Here is a 13645-nt window from a genome sequence, read left to right on the forward strand (position 1 = left end):
AACATTGAGTTAGAAGGGTACAGGAAAAAAAAAAAAGAAACCCCAATATAGTAAATGGTATCAGCAAATGTGTGAGTGGGACAGGTTCTAGGGTTCCCATTATTCTGCCCTTCTGGTGCCTTTTCAGCTGTTTGAACCCCTGGCTGGAGTTATACTTAACCAATTATTTGGTTTGGTGACCTTCAGGGCACCACTGGTACAGTAAAAACAACTACAAAAAAGCCCCCTAAAGCCTAAAAGGCACTATAACTCTTGATACAGTCTCTGTCCTCTCCAGCAATCAGCTCTCCATGAAACACAGATGACAGCTACACTTCACTATGTAATAGAAAATATGAAATATCAAGAGCCCTCATATGGTCTTTTAAAGAGACCCTGGTTTATCCAAAAGACTGAAGGTTTTTTGTTTGACTTTTTGTTTTGTTCACTTCAATTTTTTTTTTAATTTTTATTGTTGTTGTTTTTTTTTAATTTTATTGCATTTTAGGTTTTGGGGTACATGTGAAGAACATGCAAGATTGTTGCATAGGCACACACGTGGCAGTGTGATCTGCTGCCTTCCTCCCCATCACCCACACCTAGCACTTCTCGCCACTTTTATTTTTTAAACACAACTGTCCCTTTTCTCAGCAAAGGAAAAAATGACTTGCCAACTGCTTTGTGAATCTCAGTTCACGAAAAAAGGAGCTGTTTATGCTGAGTGGTGGGAATCAGGGAATTCAAAGAGTGCATGGGTGGATCCCATAAAAGATGCAATATCTCCACCCTAAACATTTCCCGACTACAGTTTACACTCAAATAGAATGAAGTGTTATTTGTCTAGGGGAAAGCACACCAGCCCATAAAGGAAAGTTCTTAAGTCCCATGGGAAGCAGGAGGATCTATGAGTATTTACTTCTATTCCAGACAAACCAAGCAAAGCCACAACATTGTCAAATCTAAGAGGCCTGTGACTTTTCAGCAGGACTGATGCCAAAAAGGCGGTGGCCACTCTGCAGATGTTAGCTCCACATGCCTGGTGTGGCAAATCCACAGGCAAGCCCGACCTCACTTGTTAATAACCATGACCACAATGCCAATTTCCTCTGGGGTTTATGATTAGACCTTCTATAATCATGTGAACAAGTCTTAAAACACAGGCATGCCCAAAGTAACCCATAACGCAATGTCAGAACAGCAAAGAGAGCTCCTGTATGGAATTTCTGCAAACATAGTCACAGACCTGAATCACCTAACCCTGAGTCACACACATGAATCTTTTTCTTTTTTGAAAGAGATAGGGTCTTGTTCTTTCACCAGGCTAGAGTGCCGTGGTGTGATCATAGCTCACTACAGCCTCTAACTCTTCAAGATTCAAGGAATCCTCCTGTTTCAGTCTCCTGAGTAGCTAAGAATACAGGCGTAGACCACCACATTTGGCTAATTTTTAATTTTTAGTAGAGATGAGATCTTGTCTGCGCTGGTCTTGAACTCCTAGCCTCACGTCATCCTCCCACCTTGCCCTGGCAAAGTGCTGGAATTACAGTCATTGTACCCTGTACAGATCTTTGAAAAGCTAACACCCCTTGGGACTCCACACCTGTGCACAATCTGTCTCTACCTACAACAGCAGCAATAGGCTCAAAGCTACCTGTGTATCGGAAGATGGATGACCAAGGTAAATCTCTTTCTATGGCAAGACCCTGATAGCAAAGCATCAAAGAAACCAGGGATGGAAGGAAAAATGCAGCTATCGTTCATGTGCCCAACATCTGATGACTGAAGTGGCACAGGACAAAAGAGTCACAGTGGGCCTTGTCCTAGAGAGTGAGAGAATGAAATGGGAGGATATAAGCCCTGTCTTGTTTAAAATCTGCATTAAACAAGGCAGACACCTATGGCCCACGGCTGAATAAAACACTAAGCATGGTGAAGCACAGATCAGACCTCGCATACGCACAGATTATTTCTTGTTTTTCTAAAGTAACTAAAATAGAAGAGCATCATAGATTTGAACACAATCAATAATTTCATCAGTTTAAATTGAGTTCCCAGTTCTCCTTCTTTTCCCTATCTTCTCTTTGGAATCAGAGTAAAGAGAGAAAAAATAAAGGCTGGGTTCACTATTTATGACTTGGAATTCCTGGGCCTACTCATTTGTGAGGGTGTTTTTCCACTTCTAAACAGGCACAGCGATTCTGATGAGTCTGGACTTGGAAGGTGGCCCAGCTCCAAATCAGAGCACCTGGACAGTGCAAGACCAGACAGGTTCTTCTCACATACCTGAAGGGGTGAAGAATGCCTAGCTTGGATAAAGTTTAAATACATCCCTTTCTCAAAAATCTTTGGTGTATGGAAGTACAGCTTTCAAAAATTCTCATACATAGTGATTTCAAACCCGGTTTAAGTTAAATGACCAAAAACTAGAGTTCAGATAAAGAAACTGAAGCTGTAAGGCTTGACTCGGTATTACTAGATTTAAGTTTTAATCAACTACACAAAAGTTTGCCATTGAGAAGCCTGGTAAGAGGATCCCAAGAAACCAGGCTGTGAGGGTAAAGGTAGACCACGGACATACTTTCCACTGTAGCATCCAAGAGCTATCAGTGTTACAGCCCTTGGAAGTCTGGCTTGCAGCATGGCATGGGTGACTCACCCAGACGGATGTTTCCACCACAGCAACAGCACTGGGGCTGGCCATGAGCATGGTCTTGTTTTGTTGCTGGATAAAGTGGCTGATTCACCAAGGAGGGGGGTCATGCAACCACTGCCCTCAGCACTGATCCCAAGGATGAAAAAGAATTTAAAGCAACTCACCTGTGAAGAATGTCTTACAGAGAATATGTGTCGCAGTCATGCAGGAGGGTGTTTCGCATAAAACAACTGCTGACAAAGCAAACCTTCATTTCTATCTGCTTTGATGGTGTTTTATACCCTCTCTCTCTGATAAAGAAGCAGACCCAACTCAACATCTCTTCTGGATTGTGGGGTGCACAATATTTATAGCACTTGAGAGGAGGTTAAAGCAACGCCCAAACCAAATGTAAGGATCCTAGAGAACTTCTGACAGGAGTGAGGGTGCCCTTAGTAGTATTCCTGGCTAGGTTCCAAGCCAGAGCACTTCAATATGACTTCCTTAACACAGCCTCTCTCAGGATGAGAGAGGAGAGGAGCACCACAGGCTGGAGTAGAATCCGTAAAATTTTCACAGCATACGTATTATTGACTAACATCCACATTTACCAATGCTTTCAGTGCTCACAGGGAACAGGGCCTCTCTGAACCTCAGTTTTCTTATCTGTAAAATGGGGACAGTAATAGTTTCTACCTGATTGGGTGCTTTGACAATTTTATCACCTAGTGCATGTAAAGAGATCGGCACAGTGCCTGAAACTTAATGCTCAGAGTTGTACCATCTATTGCTATTGTTATCCACCCCTCTAAACACAATTAACTTAAAGGATGTTTCTGGGTGCCAACAAATACCCTAAGAAATAAATGTGGACAAAGAAAGGGAAGTATTGAAGAAAGTGGGATCTGATGGGATAAGAAATAGCGGAATAAAGGGGAACATGAAAGAAAAGCATACATATATTTACACATATATACACACTTAAAAAAATTTAACAAGATTAGCAAAGCTCACTTATCTTTTAACATCCTTTACAAGAAAAATTTTTCTTAGCTGATGTTCTTGTCCAATTCTCTGGATTAAACAACATTCTCTCTGTCATCTGAAATGTCCCCTGCATGCTAAATCACTCCAGCTGGGAGGCTTCTTTCTGGACTCCCACCAGCTGAGTTATGCTTATACAAAGCATCAGTTGTATTTGCTCCTAAACTGTTCTATGTCAGTTGTACTTCTCTGTAATTACATAATTTAACTAGCAAACGCAAAAAAGAGGGTTGCTGATTCTAAGAAAACTCTAAGTAGAATGCTTGGCAACAACTCAATAAAGGTGAGTCATTAAAAGAAACGACAAATCAAGTATGAGTGAGATAATTTATGAAAGACCATAAATGAAAATGAAAAATCTAGGTGGATCTGGCATTTAGATTTTTTCATAAATGTCTTTTAAAATGGCATGCATCATTTATAATGAATCCTTATTTTAACAAACTGCTGAAATAGCCAACTGCTAGTGCTGCTCACTAATATAGGGAAAACTGTTACGGTCTAAAAATCCAATAGCTAACAATTATTGAGTGTTTCCTCTGTGCAAGGCACTTGCTGAGTGCTTCATATACATAATCTCATTTCAACCTCACAAGATTTGTCATAAGGTGTTGTTATTATTCCGTACAGCCACACAGTTGGGAAGTGGCAGAGGCAAAATTTGAGCCTAAGAAGTGTGACTCCAGAGCCTGTGCTTTTAACCACGAGAAAAAACATTTCATTCAAACAGACCACCTGAATAGTAAAATAATGAACCAATATAATATGCCAGAACAAACTAATATCGTAGAACTTTGCTAAGAAATTGGTTCTATTTTGGCTACTGTTGGCTTTTAAAATGTAAGTTTTGCTACACAAATGTTTTGTCTCATCGCGATTCTGCTTTGGTTAAGCAATATTAAGCAGAAATCATTTCTACCTCTGAGCACATAAAATCCCCCATCATGGTAACAGAATCAAACACGGCTGCTCTTCCCACAGCATTAGTCCACAGATTGTCCCCTCGGAGTATAAAGCAATGCTAGCAGAATAAGAGGCAGACATACCACCTTTCTCCTGAGTTGCAGGGCATTAACAATGTTCAAAAAAGCATGGCTTCAGCACATTTGAGCAACATGCCATATGGCAAGAACTGTTACATAATTTCTGAGTCAACAGTTTAGAATGTCTCCGGCCAGGGAATGTTCACATCCACACTGACCCCAGATATGCCACTACCAGACTGCTTTTTATTTTTAGTACAAAGATTTCTATAAAACTGGGGAGAAAATAAAAACCAAAGTTACTGAAAGTCACTGTTATCCACTAACGTGGCGCATTTTAGAAAAAATAAAAAATGTATTCATTCATTGTCAAGAATGCTTTAATTGCAATCAGCAGTGATTTAAACATTTACAAAGACTGCTCTAAAGTGTATCAGTATTAACTCTAATATATGAACTTTATAAACTTAAATGTGGATCTGCATATATCCACATGTATATATGAAGTTCGGGAGAACATATGGGTTTATGTAGAAATGCCATGCTCCAGGTATCTAATTCTGCAGGTTATTCCTGTTTTTTCTCGTTAGTGCTTACATGGTGTTTTTGCTTCAAACTCAGAATTATCTGCCAGACCAACAAATCACACTGCTACGTGTGTACCTATGCAACAATCTTGCATGTTCTTCACATGTACCCCAAAACCTAAAATGCAATAAAAAATGAAATAAAATAAAAAAGAATTATCTGCCAGACAAACATTATTACAACTACCTAACCAAAAGCTAATAAGAGGAAGAGATAATATATTCCAAATGTAAAATAATTCGTGGCCAGGTACAGTGGCTCATGCCTGTAATCCCAGCACTCTGGGAGGCTAATCACTTGGCAGGCAGATCACTTGAGGTCAGGAGTTCAAGACCAGCCTGGCCAACATGGTGAAACCCTGCCTTGACCAAAAATATAAAAATTAGCCAGTTATGGTGGCACATGCCTGTAATCCCAGCTACTCAGGAGGCTGAGGCAAGAGAATTGCTTGAACCCAGGAGGTAGAGGTTGCAGTGAGCCGAGACTGAGCCACTGCACTCCAGCGTGGTTGACAGACTCCCTCTCAATAAATAAATCAATACATAAATAACATGTAAAATACCTCAAAGCATGATTCAATGCAATGAGAATGGCTTAACAAATAAGCCTTTAATTTGTCTCTGAAAAGTCCACTGGAACAGCTGTGTGGCCAACAGAAAATGGCTGATTCATGTTTTATCAGAGAGCTGGAAGGGATCTGAGATCATTCCAGGCCATTATCTCCTCCTTTCACAGATGAAGAACAGAGACCCACAGAAATTAGCTTGCCCAAGGTCTAGCAGTTTGTGGCAAAACCATTTGTCATAAATCTCAGTACACTGCATTTTCTTTCCAAAGTACTGATGCTACCACCCTGACTCCTGTCACAGTGAGACAAAAATAAAGATGATGATAAATATCAAGAGAGTGCTTCCTACTCCCTAAGCAGCCAGGGACTTACTAGATTAAGCACTTTACATGAACATATCATTTAGTCCCCAAGTCAACCCTATGAGATCAGACCTATTAGTATCCTTATTTACCACATGTGGAAACAGAAGGATCGTGAGATTCAGTATCTCAAGTGGCCTTACACAGATAGAAGGTGTTAGAGCCAGGATTTGAACACAGTCTGACTTGGGAGTCCATATTCTTCAACAGCTCCAACCAACCCACTGCAATGCCATTATACCTACTAGAGAATTACGTGTTTCTAAATCAGAAAGTGGAAGCGTGGAGGCTTTTCCTATAGCTTTTAATAAAGAGCGGGACATGAATGAGAATGTAACATTTTGACACACTGCACAAAACTTAAAGTTTCTGCTTCTCTTTCCTTTCTCAATCCATGCACGTATCTTTCTCTTTCTCTGTCTTTCTCTCCCCCTGCTATCCCCTAGTTTTGAGAGCTGCTTTGAGAGTACTGATTCAGTATCAATGATGCCATTATTCATCGAGCCTGACAAATAGGTCGGCTTCAGGAAATATGTGCTTCCCCTTCTCCACTTCCCCTATTTCCCACCAGACAATGAATGCTTCTATCTTAATGCTTTTATTCACAATTAAGAAGGAATTGTCCTTTTTTAATGAAGAGGAAATAAATTAGCATGGAAACCATCAACCAATCCAGGCTTAACGCATTTACTACGCAGATTATTTACAATGGACGTAAACTTGAGAGAAAAGTAAGAAAGAATTTACCTTTTGCTAAGGAGGAGGAGGAGTGTCATAATATTTGTACGATAATGGGAATATTTGCAGAATAAGAGAATATCCTCCCAAATTTTGTAAGTAGACAGTGCTCCGGGGTTAAGTGGGCTATGGTACTCAATGTGATCATGCAACCTAAAATTTAGTAAATGTTAGGCTATCAGTATGTTTAAAAATCACCTTTATTTTTAAAAATATATCTGAACGATTTGTAATGAAGAGCTACAGAAATCTTGAGTTTCACAACTAACTTTTACCATCTGTTCATAATGTAGTCATTTCTGGTTTGAAAAAAAAAAAAAAGGTTGTTGTATATCCAGGTACATGAATGGTAGAGTGGCAGCAGAAGGCTGGAGTGTTCTGTGTGGGCAATAATGGAGGATGTGATTCCAGAAGAGAAAAACAATCTTCCTTAAGCATTATTTTACCCACATCACTACAATAGCCCCTATTTTTCACATCAGTATAAAGTTCTTAGAATTTCCTATTACCCGGCCTCACTCAACATGTGCAGATAGGTCTCCTGTCACATCCCCCACAAGATGCACCTTCTTATTTTTCTTTCTTTCTTTCTTTTTTAATCTTAACTTTGCAGCTTGTTTTTTTTTTTCAGTTGTTTTTTTTCCCAAGATACACCTTCTGCTCAGACCAGTGTTACCACCATGGCTCTGCATCTTCCTTTATGGAAACGTCAAATGAAAATATCATTTATAGGAACCTTCCATTAATCAGCACATAAGGTGACCTATTTAACCATTACAGCAACCACACAGCATAGGTGTTACCATTTCTACTTTTTTTCCATAGAAAACAAATTGTAGCTCAGAGAAATTAAACAAATTGTCCAAGAGAACCAAAGCAGAATTCCTGAGATTCAAACCTAGGTCTCACATCAAAGTCCATGTGTTCTCCTTGATAGTGGTTGCCTCCTCTTGCCTGGATGCCTTCTAGGCTTCCCTTTATTTATTTTTTTGAGATGGCATTTTGCTCTTGTCACCCAGCCTGGAGTGCAATGGCACAATTTCAGCTCACTGCAGCCTCTGCCTCCTGGGTTCAAGCGATTCTTCCGCCTCAGCCTCCTGAGTAGCTGGGACCACAGGTGCGCGCCACCATGCCCAGCTAATTTTTTTGTATATTTAGTAGACATGGGGTTTCACCATGTTGGCCAGGATGGTCTCAATCTCTTGACCTTGTGATCTGCCCACCTTGGCCCCCCAAAGTGCTGGGATTACAGGCTGGCGTGAGCCACCGCGCCTGGCCTACCTGCTTCCCTTTGACTAAACTCTATGCTTAACTTTTTTTTAATTGACAAGCAATAATTATATGTATTTATGGTATACAACATGATGCTCTGATATATGTATCCCTTGTGGAATGGTTGAATCAGGCTATTTAATATATGTGTTGTCTCAAATATTTAACTCCTCTATTTTCCATCTCCTCTATGGTGCCTTCCCAGACAACTGGTACCTTTCCAGATTTTATCTCCTTAAAATCTGGTGCCTTTTCTCTCTCTCTTGAAAATCTGGCACCTTTCCAGATTTTCTCTCTCCTTGGATTTTATATAACACTTACAAATCTATAAAATTTACAGTTTAAACATTATCTCAAAATGTTATTTGATATGCATTTATTTTGATTTCTAACTTATTTTTGGATTTCTCAAGGGCTTCCTGGGCTGCACACACACAGTAGGGGGCTCATGAATACTTAAAAAAATTATTGTGACACCTTCTGGCTTCCTGAGTAATATGAGAGGAACCAACAATAGACACTGGGCTGAGCCACTGAACGAGTGGTGAGAGTAGTTCTGGAACAGACGGTGGAGAAAGTGGATGGAGGCTGTATTATAAAAGACCTCAAATGTAGCCCAAGGAGTATAGATTTTTTTCTAGCACGTGATGAGGTGTCCTGGAAAGTATCTGAGAAGCACATGAGAGGAGCTCCAGTCCAGGACCATATATATGGCTGCATCTTGAATAACATACATTGAACACAGTTAATAACTGGGCTTTGTATGACCATAGCATGTATCCCCATCTGTCTCTGCATCTGTAGGAAATGTTTTACTTTTGTTGTTGATTCAAATCTAAAAGTACACACCCACCACAAAAATACACAGAATGCTAACAGTCAAGACTGTTCCAGACTTTGCAAAACTTATTACATACAATCCCAAAGGGTTGATAAAAAGACAAATCAGTTACAACCAACATTATGAACTACTTATTCACTTTTATGAATTATACTGCTGTAAGTTGCAGGAATGATATCTGGAAAGGCTGATTTACCCAGTGTGAGCAACTAAAGGAATTTTCCTAGCTCAAGATTGTTAACTCTTAAAAAAATTACGTTATCAAATAATTTCTCAACAAGTTTGTTTTATATGGCAAGGAAAAGGCTATCAATAAAAAATTAATTCTCTTTAAACCAGTCATGTGCTTTTACCTCCAAATCTTTTAAGACCAATATCCTCCCTTCATTTTTGTTTTTAACTAAATGAGAATGTCATTTAGCTGATGCTGTTATAAGTAGAAAAAAGAGAACACGCTCATTAAAATGAAGTATTTAGTTCAAGAGATCACAGTGACTACAGTTAATAACGACACATTGTATTCCTAAATATTGCTTATGGAATAGATTTTAAGTGTCCTCACCACAAAAAAGGATAAGTTAATGAGGTAAGGCATGTGTTAATTAGCTCAATTTAGCCATTCTACAATATATACATATTTCAAAACATCATATTGTATATAATAAATATATGCAACTTTTATTTGCCAGTTAGAAAAATAATAATTTTTTTTTTTTTGAGATGGAGTCTCACTCTGTCACCTAGGTGGAAGCACAGTGGTGGGACCTCGGCTCACTGCAACCTCTGCCTCCTGGGTGCAAGCCATTCTCCTGCTTCAGCTTCCCAAGTAGCTGGGATTACAGGCACCCACCACTATACCTGGCTAAATTCTGTATATTTAGAGATGGGGTTTTGCCATGTTATCCTGGCTGGTCTTGAACTCCTGACCTCAAGTGATCCGCCCACCTTGGCCTTCCAAAGTGGTGGGATTACAGATGTGAGTCACCATGCCCAGCCGAGAAATAAATTTTAAAAAAGATGAAATATCTAAGAAAAAGAGGGCATAATCCGAAGCAAAAGAACCAAAGACTTCCTCCACCAAACCAAATGCTTCCCTCTTGAACTAAAGCAATTGTGAGTGACTCCCAGGAAAGCCTATGGTCATAAATAATAAAACAGCAGTCATTTGCATTGAATGGAATGAGGATAAAACGTCACAAGGAGAGAGCCCTAGCAAAACGTGGGGCTCAGAGGCAGCACCTCCCTGAGGGGCACGTAGTATTCATTCATAGGACCACTGAGAGCTGAGGACACTCAGGATCTGAGTGGGTTTTAGAAACCACAGCACCTGTGCTCTGCTTATATAAAGAGAGCAGGGGATGCCCTGAAAATCAGTGATAAGGAAAGGCATGGCACATGGAACCTTTTCTTCATGTGATCCTCACAACAGCTACCATTTATGGCTTGAGGCAGTTCTCCTATTGTCTCAAATCCTTAGAACATCTTTGAAGACACCAATAACCGCCATTACAGATTAATAACTTGAAGCTTAATAAAAATCTATCCAAAGATTTTGCAAGTAAGTGGCAGACCCAGATTCTGAAACCAAATCTTACTGACTTTAAAACCCATGTGGTAGAACTGGAAAGAACAGGTGTGAATTACACAGGAAAAGCAAAACTCCAGAGGAATTAAGGAAAATAGACTCAAATGGAAGAAGAGGCCAGAGGCCCAACTATCAGGCATAGAGAGAGAAAACTTACCAGCATATTTTGTAGTGTTAGATTCATCCATGGACCAAAAGCAATAATCAAAGGCAAATACCTGAATGAAAGAACAAAACATTAAACTTAACGATTAATTAACTTCTTATAAGTAAATCAGACTGAAAAAAAAAAAAAACCACTGATGAAGATAAGAAGAATGGCCACGACTGTCTGTCTGAAAAAATCACTATAGGGTTGGTCCTTTTGTTAATCATAACATTTCTTTTTTTCCTCTTTTTTGGTCACCCAGGCTGGAGTGCAGTTGAACGATCACAGCTCACTGCAGCCTCAAACTCCTAGGCTTAAGGGATCCTCCTCCTCAGCCTCCTGGGTAGCAAGGACCACAGGTACAAGCCACCATATCTAGCAATTTTTAAAAAACAATTTGTTGCAGAGAGGAGTTCTTGTCCTATTGCTCAGGCTGGTCTCAAACTCCTGGCCTCAAGTGATCCTCTCTGTTCTACCTCCCAGAATGTGCTGGGGTTACAGCTGTTGAGCCATTGCGCCTGGCCCCATGAAATTTCTTTTAGACTAAATATATGGTTAGCTTTCTGTATTAGAGTAAGTTGTGTACGAAAATTACTATTTATCGGCCGGGCGCGGTGGCTCAAGCCTGTAATCCCAGCACTTTGGGAGGCCAAGGCGGGTGGATCACGAGGTCAAGAGATCAAGACCATCCTGGTCAACATGGTGAAACCCCGTCTCTACTAAAAAAAGAACTACAAAAAATTAGCTGGGCATGGTGGCGCGTGCCTGTAATCCCAACTACTCAGGAGGCTGAGGCAGGAGAATTGCCTGAACCCAGGAGGCGGAGGTTGCGGTGAGCCGAGATCGCGGCATTGCACTCCAGCCTGGGTAACAAGAGCGAAACTCCGTCTCAAAAAAAAAGAAAAAAAAAAAAAAGAAAAAAGAAAATTACTATTTATCTATAATTCAAATAATCAGACATTTTAACCAGATATTTTTTTCCACAATACATCTGATGAGAAACAAAAACAAAAACAAAACAACAACAAAAACAATGACTCCTCTCGCAAATCCACGGTTTCAGCATCCACTGAGCCTTCTGGCTGGATCTCCCTCAGCTCCTCAAGTAGTACTCAACTTTCACATAAAGCAGTTCCTTCTCCTAGCCTTCCATGGCACCATCACTAGCATGCTGAAGCTAAAAACTCCCCACATGCCCATCCTGTACTCCTTTCCCCTTGATTCTCAGCATACAATCTGGGGGTGGGGGGAAATCTTACTATATTTTTAATATACATTGCCTTGAAAAGATGTGAAGGAATTTTACATGTTTAGCAAGTTCGTATGTTTAGTAATTATCTGGCATGGTTTTTATATGTAAAAGTATCTCTTCATGTTTTTAATTTTTAAATATATTTTTTGAGTTGGAGTCTTGCTTTGTCGCCCAGGCTGGAGTGCAGTGGTGTGATCTTGGTTTACTGCAACCTCCACCTCCTGGGCTCAAGTAATTCTCTTGCCTCAGCCTCCTGGGTAGCTGGGACTACAGGTGCTCACCACGATGCCTCGCTAATTTCATGGCTTATTTTTTTCCACGGTTACTGGGCTACAGGTGGTATTTGGTTACATGACTTAGTTCTTTAGCGGTGACTTGTGAGATTTTTGGTGCACCCATCACCCAAGCGGTATACACTGTACCCTATTTGTATTCTTTTATCTCTTGTCCCCTTCCCACTTTCCCCCAAATCCCCAAAGTCCATTGTGTCATTCTTAGGCCTTTCCATCCTCATAGCTTAGCTCCCACATATCAGTGAGAACATACGATGTTTGGTTTTCCATTCCTGAGTTACTTCACTTACAAATATAGTCTTTAATCTCATACAGGTCGCTGCAAATGCCATTAATTCATTATAGCTGAGTACTATTCCATCATGTAAATACACCACAGTTTCTTTATCCACTTGTTGTCTGATGGGCATTTGGGGTGGTTCCACGATTTTGCAATTGTGAATTGTGCCACTATAAACATGCATATGCAAGTATCTTTTTCGTATAATGACTTCTTTTCCTCTGGGTAGATACCCAGGAGTGAGACTGCTGGATCAAATGGTAGCTCTACTTTTAGTTCTTTAAGGAATCTCCACACTATTTTCCATAGTGGTTGTACTCGTTTACATTCCCACCAGCAGTGTAGAAGCATTCCCTGTTCACCGTATCCACACCAACATCTACTGGTATTGAACCATTCTTACTTTCTGTATAGGTATTGAATGCCTACCATATACCAGGAATGGCTGGTGCTTCTTGGTGCTTTCTCTGTAAGGACTCCCATCTAACTGCTGTTTTTCTTTTCTTTTTTTTGAGATGGAGTCTCACTCTGTCGCCTAGGCTGGAGTACAGTGGTGTGATCTCGGTGGCTCACTGCAGCCTCCACCTCCTGGGTTCAAGTGATTCTCTTGCCTCAGCCTGCCAGGTCGCTGGGACTAAAGGTGTGCACCACTATGTCCAGGTAATTTTTTTTATTTTTAGTAGAGATGGGGTCTCACCATGTTGGCCAGGCTGGTCTCGAACTCTCGACCTCAAATGATCTGCCTGCCTCAACCTCCCAAAGCACTGAGATTACAGGTGTGAGTCACTGTGCCTGGCCTTAACTGGTGTTTTTCATACCCATTACCACTACTTGTGTTCCAGCTGTTATTATCAAATATGTAGAGCAATGTTCCCCAAAGTGTGCTCTAAAGAACCGTAGTTTCATGACACAGTCCATGAAAAAAGATTAAATCATGTTGGAAGTGGTGTACATTTTATCCTATTTGAGATTTTCAATGCAATTCTCAATATTAAAGGCTCTGAAAAGCGTGCTGGTAAAGAAAACTGGTTTCCTTTTTTTTTTTTTTTTTTCCTCCTTCTCCTCCTCCTCCTTTGGTTT

At 40.3% G+C, this 13645-nt stretch overlaps 1 protein-coding gene across 11 annotated transcripts in view; it reads right to left on the bottom strand.

The window, feature by feature from the left end:
* KIF13A (kinesin family member 13A) overlaps positions 1-13645 on the bottom strand; it is a 225297-nt gene that overhangs the window by 108816 nt on the left and 102836 nt on the right. For all 11 annotated transcript variants that reach the window (XM_017521644.2, XM_037736015.1, XM_017521643.2 and 8 more), the window contains exon 4: positions 10750-10810. In XM_017521644.2, coding sequence (XP_017377133.1) covers positions 10750-10810 — 61 coding nt within the window. The remainder of the gene's footprint in view (positions 1-10749; positions 10811-13645) is intronic.

Source organism: Cebus imitator, unplaced genomic scaffold (genome assembly GCF_001604975.1).
Source record: "Cebus imitator isolate Cc_AM_T3 unplaced genomic scaffold, Cebus_imitator-1.0 Scaffold21, whole genome shotgun sequence".
NCBI lineage: Eukaryota > Metazoa > Chordata > Mammalia > Primates > Cebidae > Cebus > Cebus imitator.